General features: G+C 42.0%; 1 protein-coding gene across 3 annotated transcripts in view; it reads right to left on the bottom strand.

Moving 5' to 3' along the window:
- Positions 1–1,359: 1,359 nt before the first annotated feature.
- The window catches only part of mgll (monoglyceride lipase), an 82,439-nt gene continuing 57,075 nt past the window's right edge, over positions 1,360–26,723 (bottom strand). For all 3 annotated transcript variants that reach the window (XM_061904869.1, XM_061904868.1, XM_061904870.1), the window contains 4 exons: positions 13,637–13,747; positions 13,335–13,424; positions 6,525–6,740; positions 1,360–1,789 (listed from right to left, as the gene is read on the bottom strand). In XM_061904869.1, the coding sequence (XP_061760853.1) occupies positions 1,658–1,789; positions 6,525–6,740; positions 13,335–13,424; positions 13,637–13,747 (549 nt within the window). In that variant the 3' untranslated portion in view covers positions 1,360–1,657. The remainder of the gene's footprint in view (positions 1,790–6,524; positions 6,741–13,334; positions 13,425–13,636; positions 13,748–26,723) is intronic.

Below are 26,723 nucleotides of genomic sequence, written 5' to 3'. Positions count from 1 at the left end.
AGCCTCCCCCCCGATGTGCAGGGTTGTGTCTTTTTGTGCCTTGGTGTGTTAAAAAGACATTTTTGCTGTCTTGACAAATATTCTAAAATGTCTGCTTGACTGCTGCCGTGTGAAAGCACACAATACATGTTCTGTATAAAAGGTACAGGCGGATAACTGCTACTACATTTGAATGGAGATCATATGGGAAAATATATATACATATATATATACATATATATATATATATATACACACATGTATACATATACGTATGTACAGTATATATGTATACAGATATATATATATTCATACATATACACATATACGTATGTATATATGTATATGTATACATATACACATAAATATACATACATATATACATATGTATACATACGTATATACATATACATACATATACATATATATATATACATATACACATATGTATACATACGTATATACATACATATACATATATATATACATATACACATATATATATATATATACATATATACATACATACATACATAAACACATGTATGTATATACATGTACATACACACATGTGTATATATATATATATACATAAATACATGTATGTATATATATATAAATATATACACACACACATGTATGTACATATATATAAATATATACACACACACATGTATGTACATATATACATATAAATATATATATAAATATATACACACACACATGTATGTACATATATATATATATATATATATATATATATATATATATATATATATATATATATATATATATATATATATATATATATATATATATATACATACATTCATTCATAAATATAACAAAGACTTACCAGTTATTCGGTTAGGGTTAGGGTTGTTGTATAGTAAGGCCATGCAGAATAAGGCATTAATAAGTACTTAATAATGACTAATTAGGAGCCAATATGTTACTAATTTGCATGTTAATAAGCAACTAATAATGGGGAAGGGGACAAGCGGTAAAAAATAGATAGATGGATGTTCCCCATGCTAAAGTGCTACCATATATACGTACATACATACATACATATACATATAGATATATGCATACATACATATATATGTGTGTGTATGTATGTATATATATGTCTATATATATATATATACATACACATATATATATATATATATACATACACATATATATATATATATATATATACACACATATATATATATATATATATATATATATATATATATATATATATATATATATATATATATATCTATATATCTATATATATCTATATATATATATCTATCTATATATATCTATATATATATATATATATATATATATATATATATATATATATAGTTTTAAAGAATAATGTGTGCTGGCGGTGTTTATTGTTCTTTCGGCTGATTTTGGGGAAGGCTGATGATGATGAGAAGTGTCCAAAACAAAACAGTATTATTGCACGACAAACCTGAGCATACTGCAACTTGAACTTACTTGTACTTTCCACTTCCAACCCGGCCTATTGTCAAGGAGCAATTAGAAAAATGTGAGCTCTAAAGAGGCAAAGAGAGTGGAGTAAAATGCCCAAAGGACTACACAGTCCTGTCCATAGCGAACAGGAGAATGTTCTAGTGGCGTTTTTTTTTGCTTAGCTGCTGTGCTCAGTTTCCTACGAGCCTTGCGGCGACGAGGACGTGTTGTCGGGCAGGCGCTCTCGGACCCAGCCGGTCAGCTCCCTCAGGACCGACTCCGCCACCTCCGGCAGGTCCTGGTGAAGGGCGTGGTAGCCGCCCTCGTAGACCTGGAGGGGGGGGGACCACGCACCAGTCATGATTATTTGGATTTATAATGTCATCACGATTAATCCAATGATTATTCATTCATTCATTTGAAAACATGAATATTTGCTGGACCACTCAACTTTAAAGGCCTACTGAAATGAGATGTTCTTATTTAAACGGGGATAGTAGGTCCATTCTATGTGTCATACTTGATCATTTCGCGATATTGCCATATTTTTGCTGAAAGGATTTAGTAGAGAACATCGATGATAGAGTTTGCAACTTTTGGTCGCTATTAAAAAAGCCTTGCCTGTACCGGAAGTAGCAGACGATGTGCGCGTGACGTCACGGGTTGTGGAGCTCCTCACATCTGAACATTGTTTACAATCATGGCCACCAGCAGCGAGAGCGATTCGGACCGAGAAAGCGACGATTTCCCCATTAATTTGAGCGAGGATGAAAGATTCGTGGATGAGGAAAGTTAGAGTGAAGGACTAGGAAAAAAAAAGGCGAGGGCAGTGGGAGCGATTCAGATGTTATTAGACACATTTACTAGGATAATTCTGGAAAATCCCTTATCTGCTTATTGTGTTAGTAGTGTTTTAGTGAGATGATATGGTACCTGAAAGTCGGAGGGGTGTGGCGACCACCAGTGTCTCTGAGGGAAGCCACATTTCTCCACGAGGCAGCCATTTTTTTCTCCCTCCTCCACGGTGGAAGCATCCCACCTTCGGGGACGGCCAGTCGGAGGAGGCAAGAGAGTCCGCAGCTGCCTCTTTAACAAGTGCACGAGAAACGACGCAAGATATCCGCTCATGTCTACGGTAAGAGCCGACTTTTTACCACAATTTTCTCACCGAAACCTGCCGGTTGACATGTGGTAGGGAACCATGTTCGCTCGACCGCTCTGTTCCATAGTAAAGCTTCACCTTCGGGAATGTAAACAATGAAACACCGGCCGTGTTTGTGTTGCTAAAGGCGGCCGCAATACACAGCTTCCCACCTACATCTTTCTTCTTTGACGTCTCCATTATTCATTGAACAAATTGCAAAAGATTCAGCAACACAGATGTCCAGAATACTGTGTAATTATGCGATTAAAGCAGACGACTTATAGCTGGGATCGGGGCTGGAAAAAAATGTCCCCAGCTGCCTCTTTGACAGGTGCACGAGGAACGACGCAAGCTATCCACTCATGTCTACGGTAAGAGACGACTTTTTACCACAATTTTCTCACCGAAACCTGCCGATTGACATGTGGTAGGGAACCATGTTCGCTCGGCCGCTCTGTTCTATAGTAAAGCTTCACCTTCGGGAATGTAAACAATGAAACACCGGCTGTGTTTGTGTTGCTAAAGGCGGCCGCAATACACCGCTTCCCACCTACAGCTTTCTTCTTTGACGTCTCCATTATTCATTGAACAAATTGCAAAAGATTCAGCAACACAGATGTCCAGAATACTGTGGAATTATGCGATGAAAACAGACAACCTATAGCCCGGAACGGTGCTGGAACAAAATGTCCTCTACAATCCGTGACGTCACGCGCACACTTCATCATACCGAGACGTTTCAGCAGGATATTGCGGCGCAAAATTTAAAATTGCAACTTAGTAAACTAAAGCGGCCGTATTGGCATGTGTTGCAATATTAATATTTCATCATTGATATATAAACTATCAGACTGTGTGGTCGCTAGTAGTGGCTTTCAGTAGGCCTTTAAATGATAGAGCAAATATATCTTATGATATAATTAGCACACGGGCGTCAAACTCATTTAATCAAAATCAAAGTACTTAATATTTAAAGTACTTAATATGTGATTGATTTTTTTCATTATGACAGAAAATATATGTACTGCTTGAAATTGCATACCTTTTAAACTTTAATAATATCCAATATTGCAAATAAACTTCCTAACATAATAGTGTGAGAGTCCAGTCCATAGTGGATCTAACAGAATAGTGAGAGTCCAGTCCATAGTGGATCTAACATAATAGTGAGAGTCCAGTCCATAGTGGATCTAACATAATAGTGAGAGTCCAGTCCATAGTGGATCTAATACAATAGTTAGAGTCCAGTCCATAGTGGATCTAACATAAGAGTGAGAGTCCAGTCCATAGTGGATCTAATACAATAGTGAGAGTCCAGTCCATAATGGATCTAACATAATAGTGAGAGAGTCCAGTCCATAGTGGATCTAACATAATCGTGAGAGTCCAGTCCATAGTGGATCTAACATAATATTGTGAGACTACAGACCATAGTGGATCTAACATAATAGTGAGAGTCCAGTCCATAGTGGATCTAACATAATAGTGAGAGTCCAGTCCATAGTGGATCTAATACAATAGTGAGAGTCCAGTCCATAGTGGATCTAACATAATCGTGAGAGTCCAGTCCATAGTGGATCTAACATAATATTGTGAGACTAGAGACCATAGTGGATCTAACATAATAGTGTGAGAACCCAGTCCATAGTGAATCTAACATAATAGTGAGAGTCCAGTCCATAGTGGATCTAACATAATAGTGTGAGTCCAGTCCATAGTGGATCTAATACAATAGTGAGAGTCCAGTCCATAATAAATCTAACATAAGGGTGAGAGAGTCCAGTCCATAGTGGATCTAACATAATAGTGAGAGTCCAGTCCATAGTGGATCTAACATAATAGTGAGAGTCCAGTCCAGTCCATAGTGGATCTAACATAATAGTGAGAGTCCAGTCCAGTCCATAGTGGATCTAACATAATATTGTGAGACTACAGTCCATAGTGGATCTAACATAATTGTGAGAGAGTCCAGTCCATAGCGGATCTAACATAATAGTGAGAGTCCAGTCCATAGTGGATCTAACATAATAGTGAGAGTCCAGTCCATAGTGGATCTAACATAATAGTGAAAGTCCAGTCCAGTCTATAGTGGATCTAACATAATATTGTGAGACTACAGTCCATAGTGGATCTAACATAATTGTGAGAGAGTCCAGTCCATAGCGGATCTAACATAATCGTGAGAGTCCAGTCCATAGTGGATCTAACATAATAATGTGAGAGTCTAGTCCATAGTGGATCTAACATAATAGTGAGAGTCCAGTCCATAGTGGATCTAATACAATAGTGAGAGTCCAGTCCATAATGGATCTAACATAATAGTGAGAGAGTCCAGTCCATAGTGGATCTAACATAATCGTGAGAGTCCAGTCCATAGTGGATCTAACATAATAGTGAGAGTCCAGTCCATAGTGGATCTAACATAATAGTGAGAGTCCAGTCCAGTCCATAGTGGATCTAACATAATAGTGAGAGTCCAGTCCAGTCCATAGTGGATCTAACATAATAGTGAGAGTCCAGTCCATAGTGGATCTAATACAATAGTGAGAGTCCAGTCCTTAATGGATCTAACATAATAGTGAGAGAGTCCAGTCCATAGTGGATCTAACATAATCGTGAGAGTCCAGTCCATAGTGGATCTAACATAATAGTGAGAGTCCAGTCCATAGTGGATCTAATACAATAGTGAGAGTCCAGTCCATAGTGGATCTAATACAATAGTGAGAGTCCAGTCCATAATGGATCTAACATAATAGTGAGAGAGTCCAGTCCATAGTGGATCCAACATAATCGTCAGAGTCCAGTCCATAGTGGATCCAACATAATAGTGAGAGTCCAGTCCATAGTGGATCTAACATAATAGTGAGAGTCCAGTCCAGTCCATAGTGGATCTAACATAATAGTGAGAGTCCAGTCCAGTCCATAGTGGATCTAACATAATAGTGAGAGTCCAGTCCATAGTGGATCTAATACAATAGTGAGAGTCCAGTCCTTAATGGATCTAACATAATAGTGAGAGAGTCCAGTCCATAGTGGATCTAACATAATCGTGAGAGTCCAGTCCATAGTGGATCTAACATAATAGTGAGAGTCCAGTCCATAGTGGATCTAATACAATAGTGAGAGTCCAGTCCTTGATGGATCTAACATAATAGTGAGAGAGTCCAGTCCATAGTGGATCTAATATAATAGTGAGAGTCCAGTCCAGTCCATAGTGGATCTAACATAATATTGTGAGACTACAGTCCATAGTGGATCTAACATAATTGTGAGAGAGTCCAGTCCATAGCGGATCTAACATAATCGTGAGAGTCCAGTCCATAGTGGATCTAACATAATAGTGAGAGTCCAGTCCATAGTGGATCTAACATAATCGTGAGAGTCCAGTCCATAGTGGATCTAACATAATAGTGAGAGTCCAGTCCATAGTGGATCTAACATAATAGTGAAAGTCCAGTCCAGTCTATAGTGGATCTAACATAATAGTGAGTCCAGTCCATAGTGGATCTAAGATAATAGTGAGAGTCCAGTCCATAGTGGATCTAACATAATATTGTGAGACTACAGTCCATAGTGGATCTAACATAATTGTGAGAGTCCAGTCCAAAGTGGATCTAACATAATAGTGAAAGTCCAGTCCAGTCTATAGTGGATCTAACATAATAGTGAGTCCAGTCCATAGTGGATCTAAGATAATAGTGAGAGTCCAGTCCATAGTGGATCTAACATAATATTGTGAGACTACAGTCCATAGTGGATCTAAGATAATAGTGAGAGTCCAGTCCATAGTGGATCTGACATAATATTGTGAGACTACAGTCCATAGTGGATCTAACATAATAGTGAGAGTCCAGTCCATAGTGGATCTAACATAATAATGTGAGAGTCCACTCCAGTCCAAACACGGTCAATAATTACACACCTTGAGTTTCTTGTCCGAGCTGGGAGACTTTTCAAACATCAACCTGGAACCTCGGATGTCGCAGAGGTTGTCGGCGTCGCCGTGCAGGAGCAGGAAGGGCCAGCCGATGGTGGGGATGGTCCTCTCGATGCGGGCCACGGCCCCCATCAGCTGCATGCCAAAGGACACGCGCAGCCCGCCGTGGAAGTTGAGCTCGTCGTTGTCATAAGCCTCCACCTTGACAGACACCCACACATCCTTGGTTAGTGGAACCTCAGTCTACCAACCCTTCTTTTTGCCAACTATTAGATCCTATGTGTCAAAATCAAGGCTGTGAATGAATTATTCATGTGTTGCACCTAATCCTGGGCCCCCATACACAAGACTAATGAAAGGCCCCTCATCCCCCCTGAACCCAACATCCCCAACATTGTGTTTACATACTAAAAAATAATTGCATTTGTTTTGTTTGGGGCGGTTTAGTTCGGTTGGTAGAGTGGCCGTGCCAGCAACTTGAGGGTTGTAGGTTCGATTCCCGCCTCCGCCATCCTAGTCAATGCCGTTGTGTCCTTGGGCAAGGCACTTTACCCACCTGCTCCCAGTGCCACCCACATTGGTTTAAATGTTACTTAGATATTGGGTTTCACTGTGTAAAGTGCTTTGAGTCACTAGAGAAAAGCGCTATATAAATATAATTCACTTCACATTTTTGAACTTCTTTAAAAAAGTACCAATGATTGTCACACACACACTAGATGTGGCGAAATTATTCTCTGCAATTGACACATCACCCTGGGAGGTGAGGGGAGCAGTGAGCAGCAGCAGTGACCGCGCCTGGGAATCATTTTTGGTGATTTAACCCCCAATTCCAACCCTTGATGCTGAGTGCCAAGCAGGGAGGTAATGGATCCCATTTTTATAGTCTTTGGTATGACTCGTGTGATTGCCATCATATTGCAGTCTACACGTATCTCTTATGTGTGACTGCCATCTACTGGTCACACTTATTCCACCAGGTAGCAAATAAAGGTCGGTAAGCACAACCAAAATTATTCCGTACATTAGGTGCACCGGGTTATAAGGCGCACTGTTGAGTTTTGAGAAAATGAAAGGATTTTAAGTGCGCCTTATAGTACGAAATCTACGGTAATCTGAATTCTGCTGATATCAATATCCGATTGGGACGGGACCCCTTTAGTACATTGTGGAGGGGGGGCGTGGCCTGCGGGCCTGCCGGGGAACGGGGGTGTGCAAGGTGAGTGGATGGCCCAGGTGGGCCCACTTATCTAATCACCCGTCGCCCTTTTTAGCAGCAGTCGGACCGAGACACTGGGTTGGAGTTGGCGTGGGAACCAGAGAGAGAGGAGTGCCAAGCAGGGAGGTATTGCGTCCCATTTTTATAGTCTTTGGTATGACTCGGCCAGGGTTTGAACTCATGAACTACCGATCTCAGGGCGGGTACTCTAACCCAGGGGTAGGGAACCTATGGCTCTAGAGCCAGATGTGGCTCTTTTGATGACTGCATCTGGCTCTCGGATAAATCTGAGCGGACATTGCTTAACACGATAAGTAATGAATAATTCCACTTGTAATCACAGTGTTAAAAATAATGTTCAAAATATAAAACATGCTCATTCATTTGAATCCATCCATCCTTTTTTCTACCGCACTTGTTCAAGAAGTTGCATTAATGGTAAGAAGTAATTTATTTATTATTGGTTAGCGTGGGGCTTGCTCTCCTGGGGGTTCTTCAGACCACCAAGCACCGACATGAGAGCCTGTTTCAGGGTTACAATATTGTTTTATTTTTCAAAAAGTCCCTCAGTTGCTTTCCAGCCATTGTCTTTTTCTCTTTTGTTCTCGCTCGCGCTCTGGCTCCAGCCCCAACCCCGCCTGCTGCTGTTTTGCACGCGCCAATACTTCATCACTGTTGGCGCTAGGAATTTTCAAACTGGGGACCCAGGGACCACATCAAGTCATAAAAACCGGGTCCCACTTTTTTGTAAGCGTTTTAAAAACAAATGATAAATGTATGTGTGGAGAGGCGGAGCAGGGCACGCTGCAGCCCTGCCCAAGATGGCGGCAAGGAGGCGGAGAATGCGGCAGAGCGGAGAGGGAGCGACGCCGCTGCAATCTAATTCAGGTGCGAGGCTCATAAAACCGGCACACGATTGACTTATCTCCTCGCAGAGTATAAAAGGGGAGAAGGAGGAAAGATCAAGGAAGGAGGTGGAGTGTCCGCAGAAGCGAGAGCAACAGAGACGACGACAAAGCCGGCTGAAAAGCGACCAAGTGGCGAGCAGCGGAGAGGGAGCTGAAAAGCGACCGGACCGGAAGACAATCTTTATTATTGCAAAATAAAAGAGGTCATGTCCTTCCCGGGTGGTCCGTTGAACCCGCACGACGACGGCAAGAGTCCGTCACAGTATGTATTATCCTTTTTATATCTCACGTCCAAGACGACGCCCGAGTCCAAGTCGACGTCCAAGACGACGCCCGAGTCCACGTCGACGCCCAAGTCCACGCCGAGCGTCACGTCCATTCTGTCACGCTTCGCGGCGCACTTGCTGCGCGGAGTTGCCACTTCGTGGATGCACACACGACCAGTCAGCAGGATTGCAGGTAGGAACAAGTTTTAATATAATAAAACAAAAGAACACTGGTGCAAAAAGGGGAAAAAACGTAGCAGGAAACAGAAAACATTAAACGACGTGCCACACGCACGTGAAGCTAAGGCGGAACTTAGCACAAAATCTATGATACCAAATACAAACCGTGACGTGTTGCAAAAAGCAAACAATGGACCGAGGACGAACTAAGGAATCAGGTGGTCTTAAATACACAAATAATTATTAGAAACAGGTGTGTGACAGGAGCCCGTGAGGAGGAACACAATCCGTTGCCATGGTGACTAACACAAACAAGGAAGTGCTCAAACAAGGATCGGCAGAGTCCAGAAACAAAACATGAACAAAGACATAAAAAGAGCAAAACCATGAACAATCCGAGTCACGGATCGTGACAGTCTGGGCTTTTCTGCTTAGGCTGCTGCCCCGCGACCCGACCTCGGATAAGCGGAAGAAGATGGATGGATGGATGGTCTGCACTACTTTTGTACAATTAGTAGATCACAAAAACAACCACGGCCACTAATAGTGCACACAATTTTATAGTTTGCACACGTTGTTTAGCCTGTGTTGTTTGGACCTTAGTAAGTCAGGCCCCAAGTCTTTGGATCTTATTAGGTCAGGCCTAAGTTAGCATAGTTGTGGTTAGCATGGCATGTTGAGTGATTAGCATGCTGACTTATTAGCGTTTGAATCTCCGTTTGGGCGTCTTTGTGTCCTTGACTGTCCACAGATGAGTGATGGTCGATATGTGCCCTGTGATTGGCCGGCGACCAGTCCAAGGTGAACCCCGCCTACTTCCAAGCAGTGTAGAAAATAGATGGAGGGGTTAAAAAAAACAAAAACAAACATTGGCTTTTACAATTCCGGCAGTTTTTGTTAGTTCCAGAAGATGGCAGCAACTGCATTTGATTTGACAGGAGTCAGCACCCATCATTATCCATCCATCCATTTTATACCTTTTGTCCCTTTCAGGGTCACGGGGGATGCTGGAGTCTATCTCAGCTGCATTCGGGTGGAAGACGGGGTACACCCTGGACAAGTCGCCACCTCACCCAGCAGCTTTATTTAGCTCTAAATGCGCTTTAAAATGCTGACAATACTTCAAATGTGTTCACTTGCCCTATTTATATTTTTGTTTACAATAAACACTTCAGCGCGATTGATGCCGACCATGCAGTTTTCTCCTTAGCAACAATGATTATGTTGCCGCTGTGTCAAAGGGAGCTGCATTCCCATTTCCACTTTCTCATGCCGTCCAAATCATTAATCGAGTCAAAAAAAGGAAACACTTTTTGTCTAATGAACACTGACTTTATAAAAAATGAACACCGGACTACAGTAGGGAAGGGATTCGTATGGATGGATCTGGCGTGAGAGGTTAATCTTTTGCAATGCAGTCTGCTGAAAATGATGGAAAGGGCCACGCTACTCAGCAAAGTTGGAAAAACATTTAAGATATAAGTGCCAAAGTCATGACCCGGCCCACGAATGAATGATCTATGGCCCCCGGGATGATAATTGATTAGTATTACAACCGGCCGGCTGTGGTTTTGCATCCACCAATACTCCATCAGGAATTTTCAAAACGGGGTCCATCAAGTCCTAAAAATAGGGTCCCATAGAAAATGTTTGGGGTCCCACTTTTTTGTAAGTGTTTTGAAAACAAATGATAAATGTATGCTGTGGAGGGGGGGGCGTGGGCTGCGGGCCTGCCGCGGAACGGGGTGTGCAAGGACCAGCCTCGAAGACAGCGACAGGTGTGTAGATGGCCCAGGTGGGCCTGGTTTTCTAATCACCTGTCGCCTTTATTAGCAGCAGCCGAGATGATAATTGATTAGTATTAAAACCGGCCGGCTACGGTTTTTCACCCATCAATACTCCATCAGTGTTGGCGCTAGGAATTTTCATAACGGGGTCCATCAAGTCCTAAAAATAGAGTCCCATAAAAAAATGTTGGGGTCCCTTTTTTTTGTAAGTGTTTTGAAAACAAATGATAAATGTATGCTGTGGAGGGGGGGGGGGGGGGGGCCTGCAGGCCTGCCGCGGAACGGGGTGTGCAAGGACCAGCCTCGAAGACACCGATAGGTGAGTAGATGGCCCAGGTGGGCCTGGTTATCCAATCCCCTGTCGCCTTTATTAGCAGCAGCCGAGATGATAATTGATTAGTATTAAAACCGGCCGGCTACGGTTTTGCACCCACCAATACTCCATCAGTGTTTGCACTAGGAATTTTCAAAACGAGGTCCATGAAGTCCTAAAAAAAGGGTTCCTTAAAAAAATTTTGGGGTCCCTTTTTTTTGTAAGCGTTTTGAAAACAAATGATAAATGCAAGCTGTGGAGGGGGGTGTGGCCTGCGAGCCTGCCGCAGAACAGGGTGTGCAAGGATCGGCCTCGAAGACAGCCAGCGACAGGTGACTAGATGGCCCAGGTGGGCCGGGTTATCTAATCCCCTGTCGCCTTTATTAGCAGCAGCCGGAGCGAGACACGAGGGATGGAGTTGGAGAGAGAGAGAGAGAGAGAGAGAGAGAGAGAGAGAGAGAGAGACGGAATCAGAAAAATACATTTTGCAGGAAAGCAAAAGCCTTGCACTACTTATGAAAATAACAAGTGCTGTACCCTGAAATCCAGGCTCTCGTGGCAGTGTGTGGTGGTCCGAGGAACCCACTAGAGGGCAACCTCGCATATTCTATATTGTGTTTTGGAAAAAGGTTGTCATAAACGTTAATTCATAAAAAAAATATATATATACAAAATGAAACAAATTTTTATGCATATCTACATTTATTCAGTTGTGAACATTCATTCAATTTTTTTCTTTCCTTCATGGATCCAAACTTTACCGCTGCCGGGAGTTTTTTTCTATATTTTTATTGTAATATTTTCAACATTTTTGTTCTATTTTTGACCAAAGTAAGACAAAGACAACAATCTTAAGTTGTCTTAATTTTTTTTGTTTTAATGCCAGGATTTTAATAGTCCGGCGCGTGTGTGTACAGGTTTTCCTCCATGCGGCTCCTGAGCTAAAATGAGTTTGACACCCCTGTTAAAGTGGATAGCGCAGCCACCCTGTTCGTCACGTTTCATGTGTCAGGTAAACCGCCACGAATGGGGCCATATGAATCCGTTTCCTACTGAGAATCTATCAGGTGTGGTAAATATGTGCTATTACTTAGTCCTGATTCAATAAAAAGTGTTTTCCAGGACAGGGTGGTCTCATCCTGTATCACATGCATCATTATGATCCCCATGTGGCCTTTTGCATTGTGCTAAAAAGTCTGTTTGTGTCATCGCCGCAGCAGACAACAATCCGTCTAGCCCGGTCGTCTGTTTATGTCTCACCTGCTTCTGGTCCCGCAAGACCCATTTGGACTCGATGGAGCCGAGTCCAAATGTGTGTGTGTGTGTGTGTGTGTGAGAGAGAAAAAAATCAGTAGTCTTTATGACAGAAAAAAATTTCAGTAGTGTGTATGAGAGTGTTTCAGTAGTGTGTGTGAGAGAAGAAAATGTCAGTAGTGTGTATCAGTGTTTCAGTAGTGTGTGTGAGAGAAGAAAATGTCAGTAGTGTGTATGAGAGTGTTTCAGTAGTGTGTGAGAGTGTTTCAGTAGTGTGTGTGTGAGAGAGTGTCTCAGTAGTGTGTATGAGAGTGTTTTAATAGTGTATATGAGAATGTTTCAGTAGTGCGTGTGAGAGAAAAAAAAGTCAGTAGTGTGTATGAGAGTGTTTCAGTAATGTGTGTGAGTGTTTCAATAGTGTGTATGAGTGTTTCAGTAGTGTGTGTGAGAGAAAAAAATGTCAGTAGTGTGTATGCGAGTGGTTCAGTAGTGTGTGTGAGAGAGAAAAGATTGCCAATTGTGTATATGAGAGTGTTGCAGTCGTGTGTATGAGAGTGCTTCAGTAGCTTGTGTGAGAGAAAACAATTTCAGTAGTGTGTATGAGAGTGTTTCAGTAGTGTATGTGAGAGTGTTTCAGTAGTGTGTGTGGGAGTGTTTCAGTAGTGTGTATAAGAATGTTTCAGTAGTGTGTATGAGAGTGTAAATGTCAGTAGTGTGTATGACAGTGTTTCAGTAGTGTATAAGAGAGTGTTTCAGTAGTGTGTGTGAGTGTTTCGATAGTGTGTATGAGAGTGTTTCAGTAGTCTGTTTGTGTCATCTCCGCAGCAGACAACAATCCGTCTAGCCCGGTCGTCTGTTTATGTCTCACCTGCTTCTGGTCCCGCGAGACCCATTTGGACTCGATGGAGCCGAGAGACAAGCTCGGCAGCATATGGTTCAGAATCTTGGCCACGAAAACCTGCAGGAGGCAGATACTTAGAACACTTTGGAATGTGGCCAGACTGGGAGAACAGGACTTGAGTTAATCCATTTCTTTTTTGTTTTCTCACACCTTTCCATGTTGTTTTAGCAAAGGCAGCAAAATGGTAAGTACTGTAAAAAGAAACCCTACTAAACAGACATTAAATAACCTCTCTGTTTCAGAGAAGCGTGGATAATAATAACACCTACCTTGAAGGGCGTGGCTGAGCCTGGGTTCATTTGGACCATGGGAGCGATCAGAACCACTCCGGCAAAATCGGTGGGCCTCTCGCAGGCTGTGAGGATGGCTATTGCTCCACCCTGTGCGGGGAAAAAACACAGAAGGGAGATATTTTAAGGGACACCGTAGCGGATATTGAAATAAATGGTGCTGTTTTATGTGGGGCCGTTAGGGACATTATTCAGAATTACCTCTCACACACACTACTGAAATGCTCTCACATAAACAACTGACATGTTTTTCTCTCACACACACTACTGAAACACTCTAGTACACCTTTTACACACCAGGTGTGTGTGTGTGTGTGTGTGTGTGTGTGTGTGTGCATGTGCGTGTAAGAGAAAAAAAATTCAGTAGTGTTTATGAGAGAAAAAAATGTCAGTAGTGTGTACAAGAGTGTTTCAGTAGTGTGTGAGAAAGTTTTTCAGTAGATCACGTGGCATGGTGGTTAAAGTGCTTCTTCCAAGATGCAGTTCAGGCTCGGACACAGCGTAAATGTAAGAAAAGTGGATTTATTAGCCAAAAATTGACTAAGAAACAGAAACACTGGAGCTAAGTAGAAAAGACAAACCAAAAACATGAAGCTAGGAAACTAGACACAGCAATAGCATATAAGCTAACAAGTACAAAAACAGGTTTTACCAATGTCGGGAGTTAGCGTCGTCACTAGTTGAGGGAAACAAGGCTAGGATCAGAGAGCGAGTAACAGAACATGCAGGCTTAAAGGGGAACATTATCACAATTTCAAAAGGGTTGAAAACAATAAAAATCAGTTCCCAGTGGCTTGTTGTATTTTTTGAATTTTTTTTTCAAAATTTTACCGGTCTCGGAATATCCGTAAAAAAAGCTTTAAAGTGCTTGATTTTTGCTATTTGCGATGTGACTATCCGTTTCCCTGTGACGTCACACAGTGCTGCCAATGTGAACAAACAATGGCGAATACCACAGCAAGGTATAGCGACATTAGCTCGGATTCAGACTCGGATTTCAGCGACTTAAGCGATTCAACAGATTACGTATGTATTGAAACAGATGGTTGGAGTATGAAAGTATTGAAGAAGAAACTGAAGCTATTGAGCGAATAGCTATTAACGCTATTCATAGCCACAGCATGGCCGAATAGCTACGTTAGCATCGCCGGTAAAATGTGCAGACCAAACGATCAGGACTTTCGCATCTTGTGACACTGGAGCAACTTAAATCTGTCGATTGGTAAGTGTTTGTTTCGCATTAAATGTGGGTGGAAGGAAATGTAATATAGTTGCAAATGCATCTACAGGTTATCCATACATCTCTGTGCCATGTCTGCTTTAGCACCTCCGGTAAATAGCATGTTAGCATCGATTAGCTGGCAGTCAACATCAACAAAACTCACCTTTGTGATTTCGTTGACTTTATCGTTGCAAATGCATCTGCAGGTTATTCATACATCTCTGTGCCATGTCTGCTTTAGCACCGCCGGTAAATAGCATGTTAGCGTCGATTAGCGTAGCATGTTAGCATCGATTAGCTGGCAGTCACGCCGCGACCAAATATGTCTGATTAGCACATACGTAAGTCAACATCAACAAAACTCACCTTTGTGATTTTGTTGACTTTATCGTTGCAAATGCATCTGCAGGTTATCCATACATCTCTGTGCCATGTCTGTCATCGCCGGTAAAATGTGGAGACACTATGGCACATTCAATGGGGGTCTGGCGGCAGACACTTTGGCATCTTCGGGCCAGTGGTGCAACTTGAATCCCTCCCTGTTAGTGTTGTTACACCCTCCAACAACACACCGACGAGGCATGATGTCTCCAAGGTTCCAAAAAATAGTCGAAAAAACGGAAAATAACAGAGCTGAGACCCAATGTTTACAATGTGTTGAAAATGAAAATGCTGGGTGTATTACCTCGGCGACGTCACATTCTGACATTATCGCTTCCAGCGCGATAAACAGAAAGGCGTTTAATTCGCCAAAATTCACCCATTTAGAGTTCGGAAATCAGTTAGAAAAATACATGGTCTTTTTTCTGCACCATCAAGGTATATATTGACGCTTACATAGGTCTGCTGATAATGTTCCCCTTTAAATAAGGATGGTAATCAACAAGCAGCTGAGAGTCCGGAACCAAGGAACAGGTGAAACAAATATGCAACCATGGCGACAGAAACAAATCAGAAAGTGCACAAACAAACTCCAAAATCAAAATGACAAACGACCCGTGCAGTTTTAAGGTGAGACTTAAATGCTTCTACTGAGGTGGCATCTCAAAAGAAGAGGAAGGAATTTAAAAGGTAAAAAGGTATATGTGTTTAAAAAACCCAAAATCTTTTTTAAGGTTGTATTTTTTTCTCTAAAATTGCCTTTCTGAAAGTTATAAGAAGCAAAGTAAAAAAAATAAATCAATTTATTTAAACAAGTGAAGACCAAGTCTTCAAAGGGGAACATTATCAGCAGACCTATGTAAGCATCAATATATACCTTGATGGTGCAGAAAAAAGACCATCTATTTTTTTAACCGACTTTCGAACTCTAAATGGGTAAATTTTGGCGAATTAAACGCCTTACTGTTTATCGCTCTGGAGGCGATTACTTTCACTTACTTGTTTGAACGAGTGGGTCTTGCTCTATGTCTACATCAGGGGTATAACTACAATATACACCTATTGTAGCTTGGAAGAGTTAGGGCTGCACTGGATTCTGGGTATTTGTTCTGTTGTATTTATGTTGTGGTACGGTGCGGATGTTCTCTCAAAATGTGTTTGTTATTCTTGTTTGGTGTGGGTTCACAGTGTGGCGCATATTTGTAACAGTGTTTAAGTGGTTTATACGGCCACCCTCAGTGTGGCCTGTATGGCTGTTGACCAAGTATTTCTTGTAGTCAATGCCATGTACTGTACTGTTAGTACAGTGGAAAAGCGGACGCTAAAAGCAGTGCCATCACGGTCGCCCTTAAAGGGGAACATTATCAGCAGACCTATGTAAGCGTCAATATATACCTTGATGGTGCAGAAAAAAGACCATATGTTTTTTCAACCGATTTCCGATCTCTAAATGGGTGAATTTTGGCGAATGAAACGCCTTTCTGTTTATCGCGCTGGAGGCGATGACGTCAGAACGTGACGTCGCCGAGGTAACACAGCCGCCATTTTCCTTTTCAACACATTGTAAACATTGGGTCTCAGCTCTGTTATTTTCCGTTTTTTCGACTATTTTTTGGAAACTTGGAGACATTATGCCTCGTCGGTGTGTTGTCGGAGGGTGTAACAACACTAACAGGGAGGGATTCAAGTTGCACCACTGGCCCGAAGATGCCAAAGTGTCTGCCGCCAGACCCCCATTGAATGTGCCAGAGTGTCTCCACATTTTACCGGCGATGACAGACATGGCACAGAGATGTATGGATAACCTGCAGATGCATTTGCAACGATAGTCAACGAAATCAAAAAGGTGAGTTTTGTTGATGTTGACATATGTGCTAATCAGACATATTTGGTTGCGGCATGACTGCCAGCTAATCAATGCTAACATGCTATGCTAATCAACGCTAACATGCTATTTACCGGCGATGCTAAGGCAGACATGGCACAGAGATGTATGGATAACCTGCAGATGCATTTACAAACTACAAAGTCAACGAAATCACAAAGGTGAGTTTTGTTGATGTTGACTGCCAGCTAATCGATGCTAACATGCTATTTACCGGCGGTGCTAAAGCAGACATGGCACAGAGATGTATGGATAACCTGCAGATGCATTTGCAACTATATTACGTTTCCTTCCACCCACATTTAATGCGAAAAAAACACTTACCAATCGACGGATTTAAGTTGCTCCAGTGTCACAAGATGCGAAAGTCCTGATCGTTTGGTCCGCACATTTTACCGGCGATGCTAACGCAGCTATTCGGCCATGCTATGGCTATGAATAGCGTCAATAGCTATTCGCTCAATAGCTTCAGTTTCTTCTTCAATACTTTCATACTCCAACCATCCGTTTCAATACATGCGTAATCTGTTGAATCGCTTAAGTCGCTGAAATCCGAGTTTGAATCCGAGCTAATGTCGCTATATCTTGCTGTGGTGTTCGCCATTGTTTGTTTACATTGGCAGCACTGTGTGACGTCACAGGGAAATGGATAGTGTCTTCGCAGAGAGCGAAAATCAAGCACTTTAAAGCTTTTTTGGGGGGATATTCAGAGACCGGTAAAATTTTGAAAAAAAACTTCAAAAAATACAACAAGCCACTGGGAACTGATTTTTATTGTTCTTAACACTTTTGAAATTGTGGTAATGTTCCCCTTTAAACTATTTTCTTGGATTTTCAAGTTCTATTTGAGTTTTGTCTCTCTTAGAATTAAAAATGGCGAGCATAGCAAGACCAGCTTGCAAGTAAATAAATATTGAAAAATAGGAGGCAGCTCACTGGTAAGTGCTGCTATTTGAGCTATTTTTAGAACAGGCCAGTGGGCGACTCATCTGGTGACCCCTCATCTCGTTGGTGACCCCTGCTGTACTTTCTAAGAGTCTAAGATAGTCTCTGTCTTCATCAATCAATCAATCAATCACTCAATGTTTACTTATATAGCCCTAAATCACTAGTGTCTCAAAGGGCTGCACAAACCACTACGACATCCTCTGTAGGCCCACATAAGGGCAAGGAAAACTCACACCCAGTGGGACATCGGTGACAATAATGACTATGAGAACCTTGGAGAGGAGGAAAGCAATGGATGTCGAGCGGGTTTAACATGATACTGTGAAAGTTCAATCCATAATGGATCCAACACAGTCGCGAGAGTCCAGTCCAAAGTGGATCCAACACAGCAGCGAGAGTCCCGTTCACAGCGGAGCCAGCAGGAAACCATCCCAAGCGGAGGCGGATCAGCAGCGCAAAGATGTCCCCAGCCGATACACAGGCAAGCAGTACATGGCCACCGGATCGGACCGGACCCCCTCCACAAGGGAGAGTGGGACATAGGAGAAAAAAGAAAAGGCAGATCAACTGGTCTAAAAAGGGAGTCTATTTAAAGGCTAGAGTATACAGATGAGTTTTAAGGTGAGACTTAAATGCTTCTACTGAGGTAGCATCTCAAACTTTTACCGGGAGGGCATTCCAGAGTACTGGAGCCTGAAATTAAAACGCTCTATAGCCCGCAGACTTTTTTGGGGCTTTGGGAATCACTAATAAGCCGGAGTCCTTTGAAGGCAGATTTCTTGCCGGGACATATGGTACAATACAATCGGCAAGATAGGATGGAGCTAGACCGTGTAGTATTTTATACGTAAGTAGTAAAACCTTAAAGTCACATCTTAAGTGCACAGGAAGACAGTGCAGGTGAGCCAGTATAGGTATATATATATGTATGTATATATGTATATAAAGGTATATACAGTATAGGTATATATGTATATAAAGATATATACAGTATAGGTATATATGTATATAAAGGTATATACAGTACAGGCGTAATGTGATCAAACTTTCTAGTTCTTGTCAAAAGTCTAGCAGCCACATTTTGTACCAACTGTAATCTTTTAATGCTAGACATGGGGAGACCCGAAAATAATACGTTACAGTAGTCGAGGCGAGACGTAACAAACGCACGGATAATGATCTCGGCGTCTTTAGTGGACAGAATGGAGCGAATTTTAGCGATATTACGTCATTCATTCATCATATGGTTCAGACCACAACCCTCCAAGTGTTCCATGGGATATTCCACAAAAGACTTGCACTCGGCACAATCAGATGGTTTAGATTCGGAGCACTTGGGAGAGTTAAATATGGAACAAAGACGGTGATTGAAAGAAGCAGAGAGACGATGAGATGCCTCTTCTGTCTTCTAATAAGAGTGGGAAGCTAAGTAGGTGAGAGGTTCTGACGCGAGTCGCGGTGGGAAAAGGACTCAGAAGGCCAACGAGATCATAAAACAACCCGGCTTTTGTTGAGGTGGGCGGGAATTTCCATCCTGCTGTGTTTTTTTTCGGGGGGGGTCTATAGAGAGTTGGAGCGGCGTAAAGGGAGGAGTCCGGACACACCCCTGCTGAAATGTAGAACCAGGATGTTATCCTTATATTCTACGCAGGTCCAAGAACCACAACAAACACACCAACACGACTCTGGGTTAGCCTTCCTGGACACTAATTGGCTCCGGCTTTTGTTTATGTGAGCAGTCTTTGTCGCTGGTGTGAATATTCATCAGGCTGAGGCGCCAGTGACAGGCTGGCTGAAAAGAGCTGCTAAGTAGTTCCCACCAGAAATTCTCGCTGTGCAAAGACGCACACTTGCAGGTCTGCTGGTCTGCATGCCAATCATTGAAAACACAAACACACACAATATGGTTGGCTGAAAAGCTCTTGCCGGCTGATCAAACGTCATTTATCAGTACTAATATTGCTAGTATAGATCCATCCATCCATTTTCTACCGCTTATTCCCTTTTGGGGCCGCTGGCACCTATCTCAGCTACAATCAGGCGGAAGGCGGGGTACACCCTGGACAAGTCGCCACCTCATCACAGATAGACAGACAACATTCACACTCACACACTAGGGACCATTTAGTGTTGCCAATCAACCTATCCCCAGGTGCATGTTTTTTGGAAGTGGGAGGAAGCCGGAGTACCCGGAGGGAACCCACGCATTCACGGGGAGAACAGGCAAACTCCACACAGAAAGATCCCGAGCCTGGATTTGAACCCAGGACTGCAGGACCTTCGTATTGTGAGGCAGACGCACTAACCCCTCTGCCACCGTGAAGCCCGCTAGTATAGATACTGGCACTAATGCAATTTGTTACATCCCTTTTGCATAACATGGTATGGTATGGTACCATATGTTATGTGTGACCATGTTTGTTGAATTTTTTCCCTGAGTGATTTTTTTTCCCTGCACCATGACTAGGGAAGGTGTCATATTTATGGGATCATGTTTGGTTTTGTTTTTTGGACAATCAGTTCCTTTTTTTTGCACTTCCTGTTTTGTTTTGTTGCCATAGCAACTCATTGGTTTTCACCTTGTCCTCATGTCACGCCCCTGTCCTCACGTCTCACACCTGTTTGCACTAACCGCCTGTATTATTTAAACCTGTAGTTGCCGGGTGGTCAGCCTGGAGACTTTACCTCAAACTTCCTTCATGCCATGCCATGCCTGTTTTATCGTTCTGTCCATGCCACGTAAGTTTTTTATGTCGCCGTCGACACGACGGCGAGGCATGTTGGATGCGTGTTGCTACCCCAGGGATGCAAGAGGACCAAGACAGGCAGGAGTTGCAGGTAAGATTAGATTTAATACAAAACCTAAAATAACACTGGGACAAAATACAAAGAAAAAGCGTGCCAAACGCACAGAGAGCTAGGCTTATAATTAGCAACGACAGCTGAGTAGTGTGAATTGTGAAGTGAATTATATTTATATAGCGCTTTTCTCTAGTGACTCAAAGCACTTTACATAGTGAAACCCAATATCTAAGTTACATTTAAAGCAGTGTGGGTGGCACTGGGAGCAGGTGGGTAAAGTGTCTTGCCCAAGGACACAACGGCAGTGACTAGGATGGCGGAAGCGGGAATCGAACCTGCAACCCTCAAGTTGCTGGTACGGCCGCTCTATGCCGCCCCGTACAGGAATAGATGTGCAGAGCGTAGGCGAAGCTAAGGCGAAACTTAGCAATAGTGACTACAAAAAGAAGAACCAAGGTGCGTATTGCAAGTAACAAACCAACCAACCAGAAGGAACTGAGGTAGCAGGCAGGACTAAATACTAAAGCAATCAATGAAAAACAGGTGTGCGTCGAAACAAGGGCAGGTGGAACCAATGTGAAACCATGGAGACCAGATAAACAGGAAGTGCTCAAACTAAGAAACGGAAGAGTCCAAAATCACAACAACAGTTATTGAGTTTTGGTTTTGTTTTTGTCCATAGTCATGCCATATTGCTAGTTTTGGTTTCATAGCCAAGTTTTGTACTTCAGCCCTCGTGCGCGCCTTTTGTTTTGCTTCCTTTGTTTGTAGTTTGTTAGTAAAAGAAATAAATATGTACCTTCATTCACGCCTTGCTCGTGCCAACATTCCTCTGCATCGGAAAAACAAACCATCCCATAGTCCAAGTCTTGACAGAAGGTTGTTTGGATTAGGTCATACACAAACCCCCGTTTCCATATGAGTTGGGAAATTGTGTTAGATGTAAATATAAACAGAATACAATGATTTGCAAATCCTTTTCAAGCCATATTCAGTTGAATATGCTACAAAGACAACATATTTGATGTCCAAACTCATAAACATTTTTTTTTTGTGCAAATAATCATTAACTTTAGAATTTGATGACAGCAACACGTTGGGAAGTTGGGAAAGGTGGCAATAAATACTGATAAAGTTGAGGAATGCTCACCAAACACTTATTTGGAACATCCCACAGGTGTGCAGGCTAATTGGGAACAGGTGGGTGCCATGATTGGGTATAAAAGCAGCTTCCAGAAAAATGCTCAGTCTTTCACAAGAAAGGATGGGGCGAGGTACACCCCTTTGTCCACAACTGCGTTCAAGAACAACGTTTCTCAAAGTGCAATTGCAAAAAATTTAGCAATTTCAACATCTACGCTCCATAATATCATCAAAAGGTTCAGAGAATCTGGAGAAATCACTCCACGTAAGCGGCATGGCCGGAAACCAACATTGAATGACCGTGACCTTCGATCCCTCTGACGGCACTGTATCAAAAACCGACATCAATCTCTAAAGGATATCACCACATGGCCTCAGGAACACTTCATAAAACCACTGTCACTAAATACAGTTCGTCGCTACGTCTGTAAGTGCAGGTTAAAGCTCTACTATGCAAAGCGAAAGCCATTTATCAACAACATCCAGGAACGCCGCCGGCTTCTCTGGGCCCGAGATCATCTAAGATGGACTGATGCAAAGTGGAAAAGTTTTCTGTAGTCTGACGAGTCCACATTTCAAATTTTTTTCGGAAATATTCGTCATCGTCTCATCCGGACTAAAGGGGAAGTGAACCATCCAGACTGTTATAGGCGCAAAGTTGAAAAGCCAGCATCTGTGATGGTATGGGGGTGCATTAGTGCCCAAGGCATGGGTAACTTACACATCTGTGAAGGCACCATTAATGCTGAACGGTACATACAGGTTCCGGAACAACATATGCTGCCGTCTTTTTCATGGACGCCCCTGCTTATTTCAGCAAGACAATGCCAAGCCACATTCAGCACGTATTACAACAGCGTGGCTTTGTAAAAAAAAAAGCGCGGGTACTTTCCTGGCCCGCTTGCAGTCCAGACCTGTCTCCCATCAAAAATGTGTGGCGCATTATGAAACGTAAAATAGGACAGCGGAGACCCCGGACTGTTGAACGACTGAAGCTCTACATAAAACAAGAACGGGAAAGAATTCCACTTTCAAAGCTTCAACAATTAGTTTCCTCAGTTCCCAAATGTTTATTGAGTGTTGTTAAAAGAAAAGGTGATGTAACAGAGTGGTGAACATGCCCTTTCCCAACTACTTTGGCACGTGTTGCAGCCATGAAATTTTAAGTTGATTATCATTTGCAAAAAAAATGTAAGTTTAAGAGTTTGAACATCAAATATCTTGTCTTTGTAGTGCATTCAACTGAATATGGGTTGAAAAGGACTTGCAAATCATTGTATTCCGTTTATATTTACATCTAACACAATTTTTCCAACTCATATGGAAAAAGGGGTTTGTATATATAATATATATAACATAATCGTAGTCCTAAACTGACAGCACCGTTGTCAAAGACCACATGACATTAAATGTGCATCCTGTCCATGTGGTGAATTTCAAGGAAATAAGAACTCCAACAGGAGTAAAAACACCACTTTCACTATTAAACCCTGGCTGTTGTCAATTAATCCTGTTCGACCCGGGATCTAATCCGGGTTTTGCAATTTGGCCCCCCCGTGTGATAGAATTTGAGCGTGAAGATAAATTAACCACCGCCAGCAATAAAGGTAAAACTTCACTTTTAAAATAACTGCACACAAGAAGCTGTATGTTCTGCAAACATTCCGTGCAAGTTTTTTATTGTGTTTTTTTTCTTTTTTTTCGATGGTCTCCTGGCTGCTGGCCATGCTGGCTGCTGATGAAAAGAAATTCATTCCAACAGAGCGAGATAACAGGCACAGGAAAAAAAAAAGAGCATAGCCGAACCAGCAGGAAGGCGGAAAAATACGACGCCCGTGGCGCAACACTAACTTTGACGCCGTCTTGACTTCTTTGGCCTCAGATCCGATCTGATTTCAAGTCCTGATCCGACACTTTGGCAATGGATTATGAAACGCAAAGTTGATCGACTTATCACTTATGAAATGTGGAATTGGCTAGTATTGTAAATCAGACGGTGTGGTATTGAATCCATCCATCCATCTAGACATCTTCCTCTGCTGAGGTCGAGTCGCGGGGGCAGCAGCCTAAGCAGGGAAGCCCAGACATCCCTCTCCCCGGCCACTGCGTCCAGCTCTTCCCGGGGGATCCCGAGGCGTTCCCAGGCCAGAACGTGTCCTGGGAGGGGTTCGGGTGTCATCCTGACCAGATGCCCGAACCACCGGGCAGCGGCTTTACTTTGAGCTCCCCCCCGGATGGCAGAACTTCTCACCCTATCTCTAAGGGAGAGACCCGCCACCCGGCGGCGGAAACTCATTTTGGCCGCTTGTACCCGTGATCTTGTCCTTTCGGTCATAACCCAAAGCTCATGACCATAGGTGAGGATGGGAACGTAGATCGAGCGGTAAATTGAGAGCTTTGCCTTCCGGCTCAGCTCCTTCTTCACCACAATGGATCGATTCCTTATCGTTATTTGGGTATGGTTCTCCTGTATCCAAAGACTTACACCCCGAGTGTAAACAATAACAAAAAAACAACAATTATTTTGTTATAATATCAAGAAAAACAAATTAATTGAATTACTTTCGGAATGTTTATATATTGATACTTAACTGGGTATCGACATCTGGAACGATCACCCCTACTTTACATTTGAAGCTGCTCCGTGCGTTTGTGTAGCATGCTTAGCTATTCCTTTTCTTCTAGTCCTCCAGTGATAATAGTACTTAAAAGAAAGGTAGTTTACCGTATTTTCCGGACCATAAGGAGCACTGCCAATGGATGAATGGTCAATTTTTGATCTTTTTTCATAAATAAATAAGGTGCATTATAGGTTATAGGGCGCATTCACACTTGCCAACCCTCCCGATTTTCCCGGTACACTCCCGTATTTCTCCCGATTTCCACCCGGACAACAATATCGGGGGCGTGTCTTAAAGGCACTGCCTTTAGCGTCCTCTACAACCTGTCGTCACGTCCGCTTTTCCTCCGTAAAAACAGCGTGCCGGCCCAGTCACATAATACATGCAGCTTTTACACACACAAGTGAATCCAAGGTATACTTGGTCAACAGCCATACAGGCCACACTGAGGGTGGCCGTATAAAAAAAAACGTTAAAACTATTACAACTAAGCGCCACACTGTGAACCCACACCAAACAAGAATGACAAACACATTTCGCACCGTAACACAAAATAAAGAACAAAATACCCAGAAGCCCTTGCAGCACTACCTCGTCTACAATATACACCCTCGCTACCCCTCCGCCCACCTCAACCTCCTCATGCTCTCTCAGGGAGAGCATGTCCCAAATTCCAAGCTGCTGTTTTGAGGCATGTTAAAAAAAAATAATCCACTTTGTGACTTCAATAATAAATATGGCATTTTTTTCCATATCTTGAGTTGATTTATTTTGGGAAAACCTTGTTACATTGTTTAAATGCATCCAGCGGGGCATCACAACAAAATAATGCGTTAATTCCACGATTGTATATATCGGTATCGGTAATTAAGAGTTGGACAATATCGGCAAAAAAGCCATTATCGGACATCTCTATTTGTCTCGTGCTCGAAGACTAGGCGACCTTAAATAGGATAAACAGCGGCAAACACGAGAGTAGTGTTTACTTATATTTCTTTTAATTGCAGACATCATTGTCCCGGCGAGCTTATCCCATGGACTGCAAACACCTGCTGTGCTTAATAAATCCGACATGCCCTGGAAAAAAAAACACAAGCTGCAAGCTCCACAACGTGAGAGGAAAAACAAATCTGTTATTCCTTCTTTTCTGCGCCTTTACTTGGAATCAAATGAAAACAAAAACTACTTTGCATTCCGACTGGGCTCAGGTTGTGTTTAGTATGTCAAAGTAAAAATGGTTGCTCAGTGCAAAATCTGCATTAAAGGCCTTGTTTTTTTATTTGCAATTTACTGTACTTTCTAGTTGTTGTTTTTTGTTGTGTTTTGGAAAGTCTTGACAAGCCAAATTTTCTTGATCTATTGGCAGATAATTTAGCTTAAGTCAAATAAAATACCCCTAATTTTTTTTTTCTTGTTTTGGAAAGCTTTGACAAGTGGAATGTTCTTCTTCTATTGGCAGATAATTTTGCTTAGTTCAAATAAAATACCCCTAATTTTGGATTTTTTTTCTTGTGTTTGGAAAGTCCTGACAAGCCAAATTTTCTTGATCTATTGGCAAATAATTTTGCTTAATTCAAATAAAATATCCCAATTTTTTTGTATTTTTTTTGTTTTGTTTTGGAAAGTCTTGACAAGCCAAATTTTCTTGATCTATTGGCAAATAATTTTGCTTAATTCAAATAAAATTATCCACATTTTTTGTATTTTTTGTTTTGTTTTGGAAAGTCTTGACAAGCCAAATTTTCTTGATCTATTGGCAAATAATTTAGCTTAAGTCAAATAAAATACCTCTATATTTTTTTTCTTGTTTTGGAAAGCTTTGACAAGTGGAATGTTCTTCTATTGGCAGATAATTTTGCTTAGTTCAAATAAAATACCCCTAATTTTGAATTTTTTTTTCTTGTGTTTGGAAAGTCCTGAAAAGCCAAATTTTCTTGATCTATTGGCAAATAATTTTGCTTAATTCATATAAAATATCCCAAATTTTTTGTATTTTTTTGTTTTGGAAAGTCTTGACAAGCCGAATTTTCTTGTTCTATTGGCAGATAATTTTGCTTAATTCAA

The sequence above is a fragment of the Nerophis ophidion genome, linkage group LG06 (assembly GCF_033978795.1).
Source record: "Nerophis ophidion isolate RoL-2023_Sa linkage group LG06, RoL_Noph_v1.0, whole genome shotgun sequence".
In the NCBI taxonomy this organism is placed as follows: Eukaryota; Metazoa; Chordata; class Actinopteri; order Syngnathiformes; family Syngnathidae; genus Nerophis; species Nerophis ophidion.
Note: the sequence above shows the minus strand (reverse complement) of the source record. Positions and strands in the feature narration are given on the sequence as shown.